This window comes from Lacerta agilis, chromosome 5, assembly GCF_009819535.1.
Source record: "Lacerta agilis isolate rLacAgi1 chromosome 5, rLacAgi1.pri, whole genome shotgun sequence".
Taxonomy (NCBI): domain Eukaryota; kingdom Metazoa; phylum Chordata; class Lepidosauria; order Squamata; family Lacertidae; genus Lacerta; species Lacerta agilis.
In genome coordinates, this window is record NC_046316.1 from 62,350,063 (window position 1) to 62,372,110 (window position 22,048).

General features: G+C 40.5%; 1 protein-coding gene across 2 annotated transcripts in view; it reads right to left on the reverse strand.

Annotated features, from left to right (window-relative positions):
* Window positions 1–22,048, reverse strand: part of LOC117047269 (glypican-5-like) — a 374,186-nt gene that overhangs the window by 96,180 nt on the left and 255,958 nt on the right. For both annotated transcript variants that reach the window (XM_033150213.1, XM_033150212.1), the window contains one exon: window positions 5,369–5,519. In XM_033150213.1, coding sequence (XP_033006104.1) covers window positions 5,369–5,519 — 151 coding nt within the window. The remainder of the gene's footprint in view (window positions 1–5,368; window positions 5,520–22,048) is intronic.

Consider the following 22,048-nt stretch of genomic DNA (forward strand, 5'->3'; position numbering starts at 1 on the left):
TTTTGAATTAAAAAAATAAAGTATAAATTTAGGAGATTTAAAAAGTTTAAGATGTTCATACAGTTTAAGACATGTATTTTAATATTAAGATCCTAATAATTAAAATGCTTAGCCCCATTATTTCGGCTCTTTCAGATTGTCCCCGCTGCAGCGCAAGGTGGTGGAAGGGCTCTCCAGATGCTACAGAGAGCCCCAGTCCCACCTTGCCAGCAACTCCTCCTCTGGTAGCAAGAGGAGCGGTGAGACATCCAGCGAGGAGGGGGAGAGTTCACAGGGGAAAAGGAGTAGAGGCTCTGGGGATGCAAGAGAGTCCCAGCACTTCCACAGTCACGAGGGCAATACAGGGGGAACACAATTTCCATCGCCCCACAGATGTCATGGGGTGAAAAGAAAGGATGGAAGGCGAGGTTTTCGTATTCCGAAACTCTCTTGTTGGGGTCAGAACCGGAAGGGGCCATTCTCGGATTCTGACACTGCTTGATACGGACATGAACTTTTTAGCTCTGCACTGTACATAGTTTGCACAATAAAATCTTTAAAGGAAACAGCGGAGTTCTGGCTGCTTACTCATGAGCAACTAACTGAGAACCTTACAGCAATCTGGGAATCACTGCAGTTACATAATAATAATATTGTAACTATATTATTTTGTGAATGAAGTTTATTTTGGTAAAATGTATGAAATTAGTAGATTTTTTTCTATTGTTGAAATGTACCCCACCCCCCGTTGATAACTGCCCCCCGGGAGGGGCAGATTTCAACAAAGTACAGGCTTCATTAAAAATGTAAAATTTGGTATTTTGCCTTTGTCTAGAAACTACGGCAAAAATTGAGAGGATACCTCAAGTATGAATTTAGTTAATGGTACTAAGAACTTTAGTTTTTAAAGCAGTATTACTTCACAAATAATTCTTAAGTAAAAATTGTTGAAAGGTGCCCCCCTCTCCCCTAAGTAGCTGGTGGAAATGTGATGGGACTCAGGATGGCAGAGTGGAGTGGCAGTGGCAGCAGTTCTGCCGCTTTACCTCAGGTGGCGAAAGGAGGCGCATTTCACAGAGAGTGACAATGTCCAGGAAATGGGGCCCCAGATTTGGCTCAGCAGGACTATTGCTAAACATTTAAATAGCTATTTACTGCCTAGAAAGCCTGACTAATTGTGGAATACTTGAGAATGTGTTTAGCTCTGCTAGGTGGATTCGTATTGAATACGCTCATGTGGGTCTGTAGATGTAATTAAATACATTGTGCTTAAATATTTAAATGGGTTTTTTAAGAGCTAATAATAGCTTTTGCTATAAAAAGGCTTATTTGCAATTATAGTAAACAAAACACTGGATTTTTTTTTTAAAAAACAACTTTTAATGGAAGAGTTTAAGGGAAGCAGTTAATAATACTTTGAAGATTCGTGGTTTTCAGAAAAATGCTTGGTAGGTGGAGTTTGCCAGAAGCACGAACATTTGCTGACCTGTCCATTAATATTGGAACCAGTTTGACGGTAAAACAGGATTTGTGGGCCACTGATTAAGAGGCTGTCAGTGAATCAACCCTGCTGGTCCCACTTTGACCCTGTAGATGTGAACATGAAAACAATGCCCCTGAGAATGTACCTAGTGCTTTCCATTACCACTGCATTACTGCAGCTAGCCTTAAAACATTAGGATGCTGGGTTTCTCGAAAAGTGGCTATTTCTTCCAGGTTGCACTTCTCTCCTCTCATTTCAAATATTTATGAAGTTTTTGGTCATGGTTCACACAAAAGATTTCTGTTGCTACAGTGAATAGGAGGTCGTAGACTCTCCTGCATGTGTGTAGTCTCAAGAAAGATGATGACTGTAGTAATAAATGGTGGCTATTCAAGACACCTGAGCTCTGGCAACTGCCCAGTCCAGCCCAACTCAATGATGACATCGGCCAGGACTGTGAGAACCTGCATAGGTTGGGCTTTCCATACCAAACTAATCCCATTACAGAGTATATCTGCCTGGGTTTGCTTATTGTTTTACAGTTTTGCTTGCACGTCTTTATGGTCCGAAAACACCTCTGGCAGTTCACTTTCTCCCTTGCTCATCCCCCCCCCTAAAATCAGGCGCAAACTGTAGGCTACAAGAAGAAGAAGAGTTTGGATTTGATATCCCGCTTTATCACTACCCGAAGGAGTCTCAAAGTGGCTAACATTCTCCTTTCCCTTCCTCCCCCACAACAAACACTCTGTGAGGTGAGTGGGGCTGAGAGACTTCAAAGAAGTGTGACTAGCCCAAGATCACCCAGCTGCTGCATGTGGAGGAGCGGAGACGCAAACCCAGTTCCCCAGATTATGAGTCTACTGCTCTTAACCACTACACCACACTGGCTAGCTCTGCCCGGGACAGGCGTGCAGCGTGAGGAGGGAGCTGCCGTGGCTGGTGCACCACAACTGAGAAGAGCAGCCAGCCATGTTGCCACGACTCTCCTCTCTCCGCCCCAGGCTGCCCCCCCCACTACACCACTGGCAACGCTGGACTTTTTGCCCTCTGAAAAGTTGTCAATCCATGGTGGTGTCACAATAAAGACCAACATGGTGGAACCAGGTGGCCAATTCCCCCCCCCTAAAAAAGAGGGCAGTTAAGTAGCAGAAGCATAAAAGAAGTGGTAAAAAATACTTGCAAGAAATCACTTCTTCAAAATAAATAAATTCCAGCTACCCGAAAGGAGGTACATTTATTGTCATTCAGTATGTTCCGTTGCACACAATGCAGTACCCTTTTCTTTCTATAATATGCTTGGAACATTTGCTCATTGACTACTAAATATTTTATCCACTGTAGAGAAAGCTACACAGGATCCAAACAATGAAAGCAACTCATCCTCTTGATGTTTCAGTACAGTACGCACTTCTTTAAATACTGGCTATTATTTAAGGGGAAGTGTCTCATATCACACTGAATTGCTTGGAGAATCTTAATTGTAAGATACTTGAGGAATTATCACTTTTTGCTAACTGAACATAGCATATGCACGTAATGAATCGTTCTCCTTTTCCTCTTCCCCTCAACATCTGGGCACTATTTACCCTGCCCCCCCCCAATGAGGGGAATTTTGGAAGTGGACGGCACACCACCTTGCCAAATCAGGTGAGACTGCTTCCCTTGGGGGCAGCAATGGTGACAAGTCCTCCTTTTTTTACCTTTGTAATGCCACTGCTTGTGAGGGGGGCAGGTAACTTCTCCCCCTCCCCCACCATGTTCGCTTCAACTCTTAAAGTCACAGTGATTGGAGCTTTTGCGCTGTGTGCAGGTGCATTCCCCCCGCTTCCAGTATCTGGAGCCATGACATTTGCTTAAAGAACCAGGAGAAGCTAGAACCAGCAAAGAGATGAGAGGAAGCCCTCTATCACCCTCAAAGGTGCATGAATGCAAAAGCTTTCCATTCCCTGCAACTAAAATAAATGCCCCCTCTAAAACAAATTCAAGCAATTTGATTCCATTCCCCGCATCTTTGTAAACAATTGACCTTCCTTTCCAGTTAACCCTGTTCAGATGGCCATGGCAATTTGGGGGTGACCAATCACGGACAAACATTCTATGTGCTAGCATTGTCGCATCAAATTCTGCATTAGGTTAGGGTGGCTGCTGAGAGAGGGAAGACAGAAAGCTGAAACTAGCGCTAACAATATAAATGGAACAATTATTCTGGGTATGTCTCAAGCTGTGAAATACACACATCCACACTATGGTACCAATTTAAATATACCAAGGTTTATGGCATTATACAAAACTGACAATGGATTGAAATTACTAGGATTCTGAAAAATCATACTACTGTAAAAGCAAAGGAGCCCTTTAATTAGATGACTCCCACTCTCTTTCTTAATTGCATCGGAATATGCAAAACAGATTTACAGCTAGCGGCCTAAACACATAACACTACTTTAAAGTTAATTACAAAATACCATTATAATTTTTTCAAGGTGGAATTGCTGCTGTTAGTGCTATAAATGCAAAGCATGTGCAACACTTTATATGAACTATATTTTTGGAATATATGGTTTCTACCAAATAATTTCATCCCTAGGTATGAAAAAATATTTTTCTCTCTTTCTCACTTCCATCTGCGGCAATATCAGGGGGAGGGGAGAATGCAGATTTCACATATTGTGTAGATGAGCCAACTATTGAACAAGTTTTCAATGCTTTTCATTTTACATTACTGAGTGTCTGAAAGACAATAGAGCCTTGGTAGGTTCTGGCACAGCTACAGCATTTAAATAGTTTAAATAGTCAATTAAAAAATACTTAGTAGCACCTGGCTGCTGTTTAATTTGCACCGCTTTGAAGAGAAAACATGTTACTTAAAGCACTTAACAAGTCTAAAATCCTGGCTGGAAAACACAGGAAGGAAAACATTGTACAGGGTTTTCTAGAATGCACATTAACGTAGAAATAATGGCTTTAAATTAAAAGTTACCACTTATAGGTGAAGAACCTATAATCACAGATGAAACATAGCTCCTATCCTATAAAGCAGCACACTGCCTTAGGCTTAGACATTTACTCCATCAACATCATCCATAACGCATGCCCTGCCCCACAAACAGGTCACCATTCCTTTACAGGAATAGAAACACCAGAGAAGACAATGAACTGCGGATGAGCAAACAGACAATGCACCTTTAGTAAAATATCATAACCGAATGGCAAAACTTTGGTTCAAGTGCTATGCTTGCTTATTTCAACTATGTTCAGATTAAAAGAACTAGCAGTTGTTATTTTAAAATTTGTGGAGCCACAGTTCTAACCAAGAAAGACTTAAGTCACAGTGGTTGTGGTTAGACTTCATACTTGAACCATGGCTTAGTGCTACGGGAATGAGCCTAGCTTCTTCCTGGGCATGCATGCTTACTATTCATCCGCCTGTCCCTTTTTTAGTGCAGCTGAAAGAAGCAGTTTGGAAGCGTCCTGCCTTCCTGCCGTTAGTTCCAGCACGCCAGATTCACAGCCCGTGGTTTGAAGTTGGCTTGTTTTGAATCTCACAGCTAATGTTAAGCAACAATATCTGGCCCACACAACACAAGAAGCTGCTAAAATGGGAAGAAAAATGTTTTTGAATGCCTCCTCTCAGCCACATAAGAAGATGGGACAGTAGTGGCGGCGGAGAGTCCAGGAGGAGACTAGGCTCGTTCTCATAGCATCAAATCATTGTATTGCGCAGAAATGGGTTACCTACAGCTCTCCAGATGTTGTTGCACTACACCACCCACCCCATTGGTCATGTTGGAGTCTTAGCAACATCTGGAAGGCTACAGGTTACCTATCCAATTTGTTAGTGTAGTACCTGGATAAGATAAAAGTCAAACACAGCTTAGTGAATCTAAGCTAAATGATTGGACCTACCTTTCGTGAGGCTCCTCTCACCAGATCCTTGACATCCGTCCTCATCATCACATTCTCCGCTGGATCCCACCTCTTCATTCATTCCATTCCCACTGCCGCCATCCCTGATAGCCATTCTTTCTGACTTTAAGTTTGTTTTCTCAGTTGCCCCCTAAAACATAAAATAAAATGTTGGCTATCGTTTTAATGATTTTCTACAGTTCATTCTTCAAAGGAAAGGTGCTGAAGGGCTTCTTCATTTCATTGGCCCATTACCCCATTGGAAGCCACGTTCTTGCAATTTCATATCAGCCCATATAAAACAGCACAATGTCACTGAATGGAAGGTGGGGCATTATTGAAGAGCTCATAAATGAGACCCTGAGCATTTGATGTCCTGGAACGCACATGTGGTTAAGTGAAATCTCCTTCCCTCTCCAACCCAACCAACCCAACCAACCCGTTCCCCCAAACCCCAACTATCTACATCTGAATCATCCAAACCCTAACTCTGACTGTCCACCTAAAATGGGGAGCCGCAGCCTTTTATTGACAACCAAGAGCAACGTCATGATCAATAATTTTACCAATCAGAATGCTGTTGCTGCCCTAAAAAAGGCGGGAAGCAGATTAACTGATCATTAACAAGTTCAAACCTCTGGAACCAAAAAGTCTAAGCGGGGGGATCTCAGTGGCAAGACGCCTACTGAGCCCTGCTTTCGCTTTCACTTCTACATGGAAGAACACATAAAATAGTACACATAATTGACATTAACTTAATACAAATAATCACGGGTTCAAAGAAACCCACAGAGTGTATTCCCACAGGGTAGCTATGGATGTGGTGCATAAGAACAGAATAAGGACCCTACTGGATCATAACAAAAACCTCTGGTCCAGTATCCTGGTCCCATAATGGCCAACCAGATTCCTATGAGAGTGGAAGAGCACTCTTCCTGCTTGTGCTCCCCAGCAACTGGTATTCAGAGACATACTACCTTGGATCCTGGAGGTAACACAACCATCACTACTAGTAGGCATTAGCAGCCTTATTCTCCATTCTTTTAAAGCCATTCAAGTTGCTGGCCATCACATAAAAACGAATTCATACACTATATGTACTTCTTTTTGGTCCTTCTTACAGGGCACACAGCTTACTGAACCGCCATCTTGAGGTCAAAGACTTATAGAAAAACTGCCACATATGTTGATTTTTACTTGTTTCCCCCAAGTAGGGATTCTGGACCCTAAAGCCTCGAGGCTCCTGCACTGCTGCAGAATACACCACATACACAAAAATTCTGTTTGAGAGGAGGGGTAGTAGTTGCAGAGGCAGGCTGACTATCAGAGTGCTGGAAGGCTGCTGATGGAACCACTGTAGTCCTCTTTTTTTGTCCCTTTTGTTTGCCGAGACCTCCCTCCTTAAGGGAGGCAGAGGAAATGAAGATCGGGTTGCAAAGAAAGACTTCTGAGTATTTTCCCTGAGACAGGGTGAGGAAGTAATGCTGCTTGATATGCTGTTAGAATATAGTTCCAAGGCAATATAGCCCAATGTTGGTGCTGATGGGAGTTGGAGTACAACACTGACCCTTGGAGTACCTCCCAACTCTACAGTACAATCATCTGCAGGGCCACAAGGCAAGCAACATATTTGCAATCAGTATAACATTTTTTTTTTTTGTTATGCAAATATCAGCCAGAGAGAAGTATTGGGACCACGGCAGGTAGGGAGGGAAAATTTAGCTCTCCCTCTGCTATAGTTCTGACAAGCCTTTCTGAAGCTGTTCGTTTGCTTTTCAAGGCCTTCACTAGCACAAGTGGGATGAAAAACATAAATATCACTGAAAATTTTGAGGTTTTTTTTTTCTACCTTTAGTCTCAAAACTTCAGCTTCCCTTTGTATGATCATTTACAACAATAATCTTTTTGCTTGGGCTGCTTTCATTTTGAATGGTTTGAAACGTCAGTATTGTATAGCTGTTCTAGTTACGGGGTGTACAGCAGGAATTAGAAAGGATTATCAGTTTTCCCCATAACATCTCCTCCCCCTTTTTTCATCAAAAGAGACTGTGTAGTCACTAACTACTCCCCCTCCCACTGTTCATTTTTTAAAAACAATTACTTCTGAGGTGACCTACTAGCTGTCTCCCTGAAGACTGGACAATGGTGAACACTGCAAGAAATGGACAATTGCTTTCTTATGCTTACAGCATTCAAACAATGGAGGAGGTAGGTGGTAAGACTAGACACATACTGAGTACATTCACATACACTTGCATTACACACCATTCAATGATTCATCACAATCTTTCATGGGAGGCAACAAAAGCATGCATCATCAACAAATGCTCCTTTCTTTTGGAGAAACACAGGGTAATTATTCAGCCCTATTGCAAAAAGTTCATGGTGTCACACTTTTTACAGATGGGCATCAGAGGCATGATTTGTGTCAACATGACAATATCCAATTGTAGTTCAATTTTATTTTTAAACAAGCAGCTTGATGTTCATCATTACTATTATTCATTATCTGAAAGCCTGACATGGTAGAACGAGCTTGCTTTTAAAAGTCTTTTTATACACGATGAAGGATTGCTGCATTGTCTCATAGATTTCTGTTGTGTTTTGGCTGTAAGATAACTAGACACAGTCAGCTTTCTACGGCTTTCCTGTTGAATAAATGCTTATGTTTTACGGAGCCAATGTATAATTAAATACAGGCTTATATGACTGCTTGCCACTGAAAGAAGTCATATTTACTCTCCGTGAAAGGCAGAAAATCCTGTTAAGAGTTATTCAGCACTTACAGCTCATTTCTGGCCATGGCAAGAGCCTGATTCTGACTATGTTCACTACTGAATTCAATGGGACATATTTTCATGTCATTCCACATAGTCTGGCAATTTGAATGGGCTTCACTTAAACATTTGTGTGTATGGCGTAATCACTGAGCACAGGTGCTTTTCTTACGCAATTTTTTTACTGCACTCTTTTCAGGAGAAGAAAACCAGTTTTGTCTCACCTCTGCAACCTGTTTTGTAATTCTGGTATTGCATTAATTCTAATAACCATCTCATACATGAGCCCTAAACGGCCTCGGTCCTGTATACCTGAAGGAGTGTCTCCACCCCCACCATTCAGCCCGGACACTGAGATCCAGCGCCAAGAGCTTTCTGGTGGTTCCCTCGCTGCGAGAAGTAAAGCTACAGGGTACCAGGCAGAGGGCCTTCTCGGTAGTGGCGCCCGCCCTGTGGAATGCCCTCCCATCAGGGGTCAGAGAGATGAACAACTCCCTGTCATTTAGAAAATACCTGAAGGCAGCCCTGTTTAGGGAAGTTTTTAATCTGTGACTTTGTATTGTATTTTAGTATTTGTTGGAAGCCGCCCAGAGTGGCCGGGGAGACCCAGCCAGAAGATCGGCGTATAAATAATAAATTATTATTATTATACTGTATGGAAATGCTCCCAGCCTGCCCGTTTAGTTTGAAAAGATCAGCTGTACTACCACATACAGATTTTACCTCCCAGCTGTAGCTTCATTTTGCTCTGATCACCTTCACCTGCAGAATCCAAAATGTTTCACTTTCTCTACTGAGATTTCTGAAATGTTACTGGCAAAAGGGATAAGCAAGTTAAGCTTTGTGAAAACAAAACCATTTGGTAAAAGGTTCCATATGCTGGTTCCTCTGTTGGATCAAGAGCTTTAAGTGCAAATGAGATGCTAGGAAAGGCATCCAATGGAATTCTAGCCCGTGTGGTATCTTGAAGACAGGATACGTCCCCTTACTTGCTGTCTCAGGCCTTGCTGTGTAGGATTATGCGTGGAACACAACACAAACATCATTTAGGAGAACTCTGAGAGGGTATACCAAACAACACTGTAGGATTGGAAATGAAGAACAATGATATGGAAGAAGATCTGGGAGCTTGCCAGCATACTTTAAGGGCTAGTTTATTGTCTGTCCTTCTAAGAAAGGATACAGCATTACATCCAGAGACCCCAGCTTCAGTTTCTTAACTCTACACTGTTAGAAACAAGGACCATGACAACAACCTAAGTGTGTCCAGGTTCAGTGTCTGTTTTCTAGTGTAGCAAGGAGACAGAAGTGAAACTTTACTGATCAAGCCAAAATTGAGTTGATATATGGTGCTGGATAGAATGCACACAACCTGATATGCAGTAGATAAATATAAATATGAACAGAATTGTATAGCTCAGAGAAAAAAAACTTATCTAATTTTCTGCTTGCCCCCTCTTATAGTGTTAGATTTATTCTAGCAAGCCAGAAGGATACCGTGTAACAACATTAATGACCCTTACAGAGAAGATTCATAGTAATAAATGTAATCCATCATCAATTCCTGAACCCAGCTCTCCACAGCCTTGTCTGATATGCTTTCCACTATGCCACACTTGTCTTACAAGGATCCCATTCAAATAAAGCTGACTAATAGTGCGTGCTTGGAATATAGAGGCCTGAATTCCGTATGGCAATTGCTTTCCAAAATGCCTCTTCACTTGATTGTTGTGGTAACCTTCAACAAACCTTTGCATCCAAATTCCCCCAGTAGGCAATCACTGCAAAATAACAGAAACATCCAGAACTGTCCTGCTTCCCCCCACTTTAATCATCTACATAGATTGAGAGTGGAATCCTGGCTCTCACTTGCTGATGCTTTCCTGAAGGCCAGAAAGGCATTTGGCATGGATCATTTACTAACCAAAAGCATGATCTTTCAGCGAGACTTTGGCAGTTAATTTCCTTTTTTAATATGCCGTAGCAAATTATGTATTGGCATCTAATGGGATGAGCAAATGCCACTGCTGACTTTTGCACAAATGATGCAAGAAAGAAGCATCTTTATGCAAATGACTTAAAAGTGTGATCTTTGCTTAGAGACACATAGGAAGCAGCCTTAGCCAATTTGTCTGTATCATTTGTCTATCGACCTGGTATACAAGTACTCTGACCAGCAGTGGCTGCCTGGATCTCAAGCATATCATCAGCTACTTTTTGAAAACACCGGATATGCTAGGATTGAATCCGGGGTTTTCTATATGCCAAGTCTGTGCTCTACCACTGAGTTATAGCCCCTACCCTGACATGCTAATAGTTTCTTGACATTGATTTCAATAGACTTCTAATACAGTTAAATAACATTCTCTTAATACGTTTGGATTTCTTCTTTCAATTTTTAAATAAAATTGTACTTTGAATGGTTTCGGTATTCTCAGTAAAGCTCATGGCACGCATTGTTCTAAAAACCATTCATGCCATTCCTCATCTATTCTTTTTATCATTTCATGATATAAGGCTGCAATCCTAGGCGTGCTTGCCAGGAAGTAAGGCCCACTGAACTCTGCAGGGACTTACATTTGAGTAAACATGCATTTGTTCTGGCTGCTAATCTTTTCATCATCTTTCGGACTTTCAAGTCTTTTGCTTCACAGGTTCTGTACCTATAATGTGACGATATTTTAGAAGCAAGGGATCAAACAAAAGAAAGTTTTAGAAGCAAGGGATCAAATAAAAGCTAGTCATCTATGCCAGCTTTAGTGCCTACAGGATTCCTAAAGCTGTGTTTCAGCCTGGATTTCTATATAGCACATGGCTATTTTAAATGGATGCCTTCCTAGAATGATGGGCAATATTATCAAAATTATATTAAGAAAACTAAATATTTTCATTATTTTTTTTGGTAAACAAGTAATTGTATTCTCATCACCATCATCCTCTTTATTATATTTTTAATTTTAATTTTTATTAATCACACTTCATCAGCAGGTCTTGGAGGGGGGGGGTTTACTATCAACTCCTCCTCCTGCCCAGGGAAGTTGCGTGGGCCCTTTCAGAGGAGGAAAGGGGGGAGATGATAGCTTTGGGCACTAAAGAATGTTTTGTGTTTTGTTCACTTTGGATCAAGCAAAGATGGGATTGAAATACTAATAAATCAGTAGGGACAAAGAATAAATTTTGTTTGTTTGGCACCGTAATGCAAATCTGCACAATTCACATTCCCGAAGCAGTATAGAAACCAAAATGTACCTATCCTCTAATTCACACTTTTCCAAATTTAGTAGTGCAAGAAATTATGTACAATGATGTGAATATTATGGAGAAGTGTGCATAAAAACACATATATTAGTGAAAAGTGTACACAAAATATTGTTATTGTCTTCCACATATGTCTTAGGGTGATATACAAAATATAATGAAACAGTTTCAAAATAGCACAAGAAATAACAGACAAGTTTAAAAAGCAATACAAAATGGACACCCACGGCAGTCCACTAAATGCATTATGGGGAAACCACTTGCAAAAATTCACGTATTCTGCAAAATCACACCCCAAATTTTCAGGAAGGTTTTTTTATACAAAAAACAGTCACCAACCAATATGGAAATCTAGTTAACCAAGCTCAAAATGGGGAGGGGGGAGTAACTGAGATACACCAGCACTGAAAGATTTGTCCATCTGCAACAGTCAGTCAGCCAGCAGTTCACTGCCATATATATGTCCTCATTATACCTTAAGGTGGGTTTTGTTTTTGTTTTTTGCACTTCTGCAAATCTCATGGTTTCCCTAGGCATGCTGATACCTTCCCCTCTAGTGCACAGGTGGTATAATTTTGGCTACTCTCCCTCTGAAGAATAGATATAGTAGAATAGTCTCCAAGGTGACATGCAGTATATCTGTGAGTGTCAGAGACTGGGGGTATACAACTGAGGAAGACTGTTGCTTCTCTGCCCAGTTGTGTACTTCCTGGAAGACCTTTGGTCCGATCCAGCAGGACTGTTACTTATTTTGAAAATTTATATGTTGCTTCATCTTCAGTGAACCCAATCACAACAAATCACTGAAACAATAAACATCAAACTGCAAGCCAATAAGCTACTAATCACTTCTTATTTGTTGTCGTTCAGTCGTGTCCGACTCTTTGTGACCCCATGGACCAGAGCACGCCAGGCATGCCTATCTTTCACTGCCTCCCACAGTTTGGCCAAACTCATGCTAGTTGCTTCAAGAACACTGTCCAACCATCTCATCCTCTGTCGTCCCCTTCTCCTTGTGCCCTCCATCTTTCCCAACATCAGGGTCTTTTCTAGGGAGTCTTCTCTTCTCATGAGGTGGATCACTTCTTATACTCTTACCAAATTCATCAGAAAACTTTTTACGGTGTGTGGTTTTCAGCAGGGCTGTGCAGATATGAGGGCAAACTCTTTCCGAGATAAATTTGTGGAATTAATGACTGATCAGCATGAACCTGTGATAGAACTGTCCTGCTTAAACATTTGCACCTGCCAGCTTTGAGGCTAGTAATAACAGGGCAAGAATATTCCGTTTGATCAGAACTAGGAAGTGTGAAATGAGACGTGTCTGCAATCCGGAAGCTTGTCTCACTCCATCAGTCCTTGAATGGCACCATTTTGAGGAAGCATGTTCTGATGGGTTAAGCAAATAAACAGTGCTCCCTCCAAATTGTCAGATGGAAGTGAACAGAACTCTTTTTTTTTCTGCTTTGTACTCCGACAGCAATTACCTTGCTTGTTTGCTGAAGGAAATGTTCATGACATGCTCTAGTGCATGTTAATTCTGTTTCATGTTGTCAGATAATTATTTGTTTCCAAGCTCTGCATTAGTTTGGATTATTCTCATGACAACATGAAAAGTTTAGACATTTCTCCATGAAGACTGGATAACATTCTTGCCATTTATAACAGCAAGGTCTCAGGCAGTGTCAAATTAGTAAAATCACATACATAGTTATATGCAAAGCTACTAAGAAAATGGATGACTTTACTTGAACCCTCCACTAGTGAGAATATAGATTATATTTAAAGAATATGATCAAATAAATTAGCACTGAGCTAACTTTCTTTGGTCTCAGTCTGAAAAAAATTCCAAACTACTTAGTTTATTTGGCTACTGTAGGTTTGAGTTGCATATATATAACTCTATCCTGTTTCTACACAATTTATCAGTGAAACAGGGTTGATGTGTACATTATGATTGGCGTTTTCCTTTCTTTTTACAGCTCATGTATGAGGAATAGAACATGAGTATAATGCAGGAAACAAGAGAGCACTGCAACATCTGCCAAGGTGGTTGGAGGTCCAACTGAACATCCCTGATAATGGAAATGGGTACTGCAGTTGACATAAGAGTGCTTGTGCAAACTGAGAAAAGAGAAAATGAGAAAGCAACTATAACATGATTCAACAGTTGCAGAATCCCTTTTCATTCATACCTTCCTCATGCCCATGGAAGGGACAGACCACAGCTGTTGGGGCCACACCCTATGGGCGTTGAATTCTACTCGCTCCACCACAGGTACCTGTGCTTTCAGTGGGACATATGAAAAAGGGAACCTATGTGCATTCAGCTGTATGTGTATAGACGCCTCTTTTCAGACATCTTGCTGAATGTACCAATCAGGGTGAGGCCAGCAGAGTACTGCCCCCCCCCCATTTACATGGTGGGATTGCACAGAAGAGCAACACAGATGTACCGAATCAAGCATTTTTTAGCACCCAGAGGCACCAAGTGTGTGCATTTGTCTCTGCTGCGCAAGTGCCTACCCACACCCTCTTCAGTGCCAAAGAATGTACAGTCAAGGCATCTCTCAAATCAAAGTGAATAAAGAGGAGAGGCTGTGGCTTGTGAAACTTTCTATGAGCCTTAGAGTGCGTGGGGGGTGGGTGAATATGTCCATTCTAGTTTCTCTCAGATTCCCATCTTTCCAGTTTAAATTCAGCTTTCCATGTTTCCACATCAGTTTGTGTGGGTTTATTTTTTAATCTTTGTGAAAATTCATCAGTCAGTTTATCCTAATATACATATACTGTATTTGTATGCAATTGTGCCTATTAGACACATTTTTTTGCAAATCTATGTACCCTAATAAAATGCATTTTTGTATCTTCTGTTCATAAATGCATGCATTCTTATACATACTGCAGCCCAGTACATGCATTTTTGTACCCATGGCTTCTCTGGAAAAGTGCACTGAGAAATATGGAGGAATATGAAATTTGATGGATGGCTGGGTTTCAGTTTGTGAATTGTTTCAGAAAGTGACAACTAGGTCGGTTCACCTCTAAAAGCAAACTGAATAAAATGTGTCCTTCATCCCTAATATTAGTGAGTAATACTGTTGGTCCATATAGCCAAGTACTGTGCATTATGCCTGGCAAAGGATCCAAACCATTATGCACATGTCTCTCCAAGCCCTGCTGCCAGAGGTCCTTTAACAACGCAATCCCAACCATGGTTAATCAGAAGTAAGTAAGTGGGGTTGGAATGGTAGCCTAAAATGCTGGAGATTTGGAGCTGAGCCATTATGCACACAAAGTATGTGTTCTCCCACCAGGATAGATAGATAGATAGATGATAGATAGATAGATAGATAGATATAAATATATATATAGTATATAAAGTCTGCAATTGTAAACACACATCTAAATTGTGCATGTTTACATATTGCCACATATTACTGGTACTAAAAATGCCTGATTGTACAAAATTATCATGCTACATACTTAATATGTAGATGAAAGTTTAATATCTAGCTAATAGGCAGGGATATATTATTGTAAGCAGAAAAATTAGTCAGTATGAGCACATTCAGAGCAGGCACAGCCACTTGATATCCTGCAATCCCCCCCCCCAAGACAACCTTACCATAGTAGGAAGAACAACAACAAAACAAACAACAACAACAACAACATGTTCAGTTCTATGAAATAGCTGTGTTTGTGGGGAAAGTATGATAGGTTGCTGTTGGAATGATTTTTTTTAAAATAAGCAATTTATTAAAATGGAGAAATAACGCAGTCTTAATCATCACTAAAATTAAAACAAATTTACATTCTTTATCCCATTTATTTAAATACCCACAAATATCACATTATACGCGAACACTACAGATGGATACACAGCTTGTATGGGAAATCACGATTATTTGTTAAAACAAAGGATCATTTATGCAAACAAGATGAAGACTTCTATACAGTTCACTTGTCAGAAATATTAATGATCCACTTGTATGTTAGGCTGCCTTGATTTAGCCTCTGGCGATTCTCTCACAGCTACTCATTAAATACCAAGAAAGAGACGGCACACAGAGATTACGTGTTAATTTTTTAAAAACAGTACTTCATATTTCTATTGTTCGCCTGTAAGCAGGGGCGGATTTAGGTTTGATGAGGCCCTAAGCTACTGAAGGTAATGGGGCCCTTTCTACGTCCAGCTGTCCTTTGTCAACAACAAACTGTTGCTGTTTTTTGTGTTGAATATATGCTATATGGTAATTTATGGACCTAATAGGTATCTAAAGTCATTTGCACATGTTGCCATGCAACCAGTCCACACAGAATGTAGGCACCCTATATATAGAAATGAGCAAACCAGTGATATTTTAGGGAGCAGGCTAGCAGGCGGGGCCCATTACTTACATCACAAGAGCCTACACAACACAAAACACTGCTGCTGCATGTAGGTTGTATTTTATTTGCTTTTTATCTTACATTTTGGAAATGTACACCCAGTTTTTCCCCCTTTAAATTTTTTTGGGGCTCCCAAGAGAGTGGGGCCCTAAGCTATAGCTTGTTTAGCTTATACGTAAATCCAGCACTGCCTGCAAGTAATAGGCTTCTGTCTTTCTGGATGCTTCGTGGCTTTCCCTTGAAGCCACTTCTTCTGTGCACATGAACAATCCAGTCACTTCAGCTCCACAGGCATGTACCTCTGTTCTACAACATGCTAAGAACACAGGTGTGTTAAAACATATGTGTTGCTATAGATACATGCCTGACAAGTGCAATTCTATGCATGTTGACTCAGACGCAAGTCTTACTGATTTCACTGGGACTTTCTCTCAGGTAAGGGGGGTACAGGATAGCAAGTTCAACCATTTTGGTTTCCCTTAAACTACTTTATAGGATGTTGCTTAGCTATAGGGAAATGCTACAGCGACTCGTGATTAGTTTGGGCTCCTGGGGGAATAAATGTGTTTCACCCTCATATGTATGAAGCAAGCATTTCTGTCTTATTTCCACCAGTTTCCCCGGGATCAGTGGAACACAGGATTTCTTGGGCCTATTATAAGTACATAACAATTACAAAAATCAACATTCACTGCAGATATTGTATTCGTATGCTAATTAAATGTTGTAAAAACAAACAAGGATAGGAAGGACACTCACACACACTTTCTCTCTCATTCTTCAGGTTTAATTAAGGAACCTAGAATAATTCTTGCTGCCCTGGCTATCAAAAGAATAAAATGCATTAATGTTATTAGAATTAACTTTTAAACATCATTACATTAGCAATTAAGATTTATTTATTTATTTTTTAAAAAAAGAGTTACCATGAAGAACAATGACTTAATCATTTTCTTCACTCTAATATTGGTTTATTTATGGATTGCCGTTTACATTTGTCTCAAGGCTATTTACAAGGCGATCCTGGATATATTGTCAGGGCAAATGGATGCTTATTCCCCTGCACTGTTCCGTGTAGTATTGAGTGAGAAGTAGTTCAAACATTTGAACTACTTCTCACTCAATCAATACCAATCAATCTGTTCAAATGGTGATGGTGTGTAAACTGCTCCCCTCACCCTACACATGAGACAAGCACTAGAAGTATTTGTCTACTGGGCAGATTCTCAGTGCATAATTTAGTTTAATCCCTATGTTAGGCCTTGCATGGATAAAATCATGTGGAGGACAATGATTACTGCCTGCTGAACCCTCTGAGCAGTTATTGAACACCTAAACCTTCAGAAGGTCTGTTTAGCATTGTCCAGTCCTCCTATTCTCTGTTCCAGTTGGCAGCAAGACACTAGACTTTGATAGGGTAAGGAATCTCCTGGTTGTACTACTATTTACATATATACCTAGGGGGAGCAAATCTAGGGATACACATAACAAATAGGAAAAGTGTAGAACTCTCTTGGTCACATGGCTGAGAGCTCCATTTCAAAATACAGAGAAATGCAACTTTCAAAGCATGGCTGTATTCTGCTTCGTGGTTTCAGAAAGTGTGAATTACATAGGTTCGCCTGAAATGTGAACTGAATCTAATTTCAAGTTAGCTCAATACCTCTCCATGCAGCACATGGATTCATGGAGGGCCCATGCCAACATCATAAGCCGCCTTCAAGAGGTCTGCTTTGCAAACCATCAACAAATGTCATCTTGATGCTTGGAAGCTGCCCATCCTGAAATTTTGCACCACTGTAGGCCACTTAGCATTTGCATAATTTAATTAATCTTAATGCCTAAAAATGTGACATTTGCCCTTTACGTAACATTGAATCAGACACTGCGATAAAAACAGAAGTGGCAGGCGGTGGAAGCACCTCTCCTCTAGCTCTTTTGAGCCTACACCACACATTTGATTCAGTGAATTCAGTCAACGCTGCACCTATTTTTCTGGCTCTGGCTCTGCTTGGACTTGTCTCAAGACTCAGATCTGCATATACAGTATATGCAACCTGGGTCTTACAAGTTGCCCAACAGAGTTCATAAACAGCAGTGGGGACTTGGAAATTATTGTGTGTGGGGGGGAATGTTTCTCTCAGCATGAGGGGCTACACTGATGGCACAGGGTTTCAAGCAAATCCTGTTTACCTGCTTCAAGACCATATATTAAAATAAAAATGTCACTTGCTGTCATTTCCCTATTGGAGTGCTCCAGTTACTTCATCATTCAATACATGGATACATGGAGAGATAGGCAGATTAAACAGATATTACATTGTCTATACAGCAGTTAATGAATGAGTGTATGCGCAGACTAATTCTGCTCATTATGTACCTCAGGGTTTTCTTGCTGCTCTAATATGACAGCTTTTCTTATTGAGGAATTATACAAAGATGCACATGCGCGTTATGTATTCTATTCTATTCTATTTTTATTTTTTACTTTGGTAGGGAAGCTGATAATGTGGAACCTTAATAAAAGACCTTCTGGTGTCAAGTTTTTATCATTTGGAAGGTTTGGATTAATATGAAATGCACAGCTGAGGTACCTGTGGTCTGAAGTGCTTGAGAGACTCTTTTAATTGCCACAATCTGTTGTTCCTCTCAGATCTATTTGGAAAGGTGTTCAGCAAGGCATGTGTTTTGCTGATGAGCTGCTCTACGTCTTGTAAAGCTGTAATATTTTGGCTTCTGTCAGATGTTGGCACTGCTGATACTTAAATGTTTAAGAAGAGGAAATGAAAGGATGAAGACTGAATGTTAAAGAGAGAGGCAGAGATATGTTAATGGATGCTTGAAGTAATAGTGTGTGATAGGTTAAGTTGTTATTCTCTTCTGTTGTGTTCCTTACAATAATCAGAACACAGAAATTTGCCGATAGGGAAGTATCGGCGTAAACATTATTCTAGCAGAACACAACAGTCCAAGTGAACTGCATCACTGCATCGTGCCTGCTTCGTTTTCATTGGCAATGCTGTTTTGTTTTGTTAGACTCCCCAAAATAGCCAACTTTGGTTCAAATTAAGTACTCTTTTTAAAAGTAATTTCAGTGTATTAGAAGTAAGCTGGATGCACTGCCCTTCATTGTGAAGTTATTCACCTTTGGAATTAAATATATGTATTTATCTTTTATTACACATATTTCCCTTCTTTGAATTGTCTGATAGTTACATGAATCAATAGTGCACAAAGCTGCATTGCCATTTTGATTTTTTGTGTGGTTTTATTGTATTATAATTGTTGCATTGATATTTTCTATTAATTCTTAAAATATAAATAAATAACTAAAAATTACTACAGGGCCTACAGCACTTGCCTTCTGCCTGCTCAAAATTCCAGGTTTCCTTGTCAGATGTTGTTTATGGATGAGTCATGGAAACAACTCACAGGACTACCTAGTCTCAACTATTTTTTATTATAGTTATTTAACTTTTATAGAGCATCTTACCATTTTAATTTTAACATATAATTTTATGCACATCACATAACATTTATATGTAACTAAGCACACTACATACCCATAAGCATTGTTTAATTCTAAAATAAATAATGATTGTGCAGCACTGCCCAATTGTCTTTCCCACTGTTATTAGGGATGGGAAATGTTACAATCATATAACAACTACTGCCAAATGTTAATCCAATGGCGATCCCAGTGCAGGGTTGAATTCATTGCTCCTGGACATACCCTAGGCAACACTGCTAGCTGAAGTAAAAGCTACTTGCAGACTTAAAACTAGATTCTGGAGGATCATCCATATATTGTTGCCTTCACAACAAGATGTTTTAGGTTGCTAAGCTTACCTATCTTCCTGTTTCTTGACAGACATGATGGAAAGGGCAATGCAAAGTGACAGCTAATGTTCTTTTTCAAATCTGTACTGAATATTTTAAAGCTTCTGATAAGTATTTAATTTAGAATACCCCATACTACCCTCCACTGCATCTGATTGAACTTTTGCATCTGTTTGGCATCTGTGCTGAGACACATGGAATAGAAAGAATATAACAAAGGTCTGCTAATTTGAAGAAAGAAGAAAAAGGATGCGGTTCTAGTAAGTATTCTGGGAAAGACATATTTAGTAACTCTAATAGAAACCTTCCACATCTCTGTTGAGTTGTAATGCTGGTTTCTCACAATTACCGTTCTACTCTAATTCAGTTGTTCTTCTTATGATCTGTACACACATTTTAGCAACACTTCCAGGCATATCTTAATTCTTATTTGCAACGTTAGCTCTTCAGATTAAAATTAGACTATGCATAGAAACAAGGGACGTTTTCAATCAACAAACTGATGTCTCCATAAAAGAAACCAACATGCTGTCTACAAATATACCCCTTTGCTTCATTCCAGGGATCTTGTTAACACTGTACATTTGGGCAACACATTTCCAGTGCAAACTCAAACTCTTCATAGAACATTTTCAAATCTTTGATCACTGAAGGGTGCCATGTGGCTTCAGACCACAGGCAGTAACATTCTTTCACTGTTCCAAACTATTTTCAGCAAGTAGTTATACAAGGCTTAAACACCAGCAGAGGAATGATGGTGAAATGCCAGTACCCCATTCCTGGTTATTAGTGAGAACAATCTTCTGCACTCACATACCTGCAAAATTGTCTCTCCAAACTGGTGGTAAGGATTAAGTGGGAAATAGGGCATGAGACAATATGACCATGTGAGCAAAATCAATGCCACCACAAATAAGAACTTACCGCTGAGCTGAAATTTGGGGGCTATGTTCTCAGTTGTTTCCGTAAATGGCACATTTCTTGTGCAGAGACAGTGAGGGCTCGTCCACACCTCAGCTTGCACCATGCTTAGAAACAGGGTTGTCTTTACCCGGGGGTGCAATGGACTTTCATTTTCATATGATCACAAAGATGGAAGACGGAGCTATTGCTGCTGCTTCCCCCCCCCCCTAGCGGTTTTTGCTGTCCCCCTCCTTAAAAGCTGAACAACTTATACTTGTGCCCCTAAAAAAAGCTCAACGACTTTGACCTCCCCCCCCCAAAAAAAAATTGGGCGTGCTGGGGCTGGGTGGATCTTTGCACCCTGGCGGCACATATGCTAAACATGGCTAGAAAGCACAGGTCCAATAGGTTTCTATCTCGTCCTATGCTTGTTCTATGTTTTTGAGGCACAGATCTGAGAAGTTTTCCATTTGCTCTACTGCTTTTCTGGGGAAAATGCAGTCTTCACTGCTGAATCGGGCATTTACACATTCACATACTCTGTCCTCCATTTGACACTCCAGCAAGGCAAAAAGACTTGCGAGGGGTAAAAGCAGGGCCAGTGAGGGGTATCATCTGGGGAGATGAGAGTTACCAGAGACAGAGAGAGAGGCCTGAAGAGCTAAATCTGGCCCCTGGGCTTCAGGTTCCCTACCAGTGACTACACTGATCAGGAACAGAAAATAAATTGGGTTAGAATAATCATTGTTTTCAAGGTGTGGTTTAGTCTTTCTGTGGTGTTAGGAACAGTCTGAGCAATTTTTTTTCTGCATTCAAAGAGCTCTGATCGTGTCGGGATCTCTCCTGTAACCTGTCCATCACTTATCTTTTAAGTCTCCACTGATGTCCTGTGTTCAAGTATATGCCAAATTATGGCGAGTGGTGGCTGAAAAGGCAACTTGCACAGCAACAAAGGACACAAAATGATCAGTATTTCCCCCACTGCTGAATGAATAATTCCACTAGCTACTAGACTTAAAAGTTTCCCTTTCCCAAAGAACCTGAAGCCAGCCCTCTAGGTTAATTAGCTTATTTGCAGCTTTTGGAAATGAGCCCCTTCAAGCAGAAACGAGAAAAATCAATATGGCTTAGACAAATGATCAAGTGTGCCGATACAGACATAGCCAGTACCCTTTAAGTATAAGCCATTCCACCAGCACTCTGTGCCCTGGCCTTATCACTGGAGACTGTCTTGGCAATACCTTCCACGCTCACGTCAGAATTACATATGCTAATGCTATGCCTTCTTTTTAAGTCTTCTTTGACTTTTACATAACCTTAAACATGGTCTCATTTCATCAAGGGCACACAAAATCCACTTTCCCCAGTATTAGTGGAAGTTTATCTTGTGCTCTTAGCAGGCACAACTCAAAGCTGTACACAAAATGTTGTTCTGTTCTGTGCAGGAGACATGCCATTCTTCCAGGGTGGTGATAACTAATACAAGACATCTAATTACAGACAGGTAGCT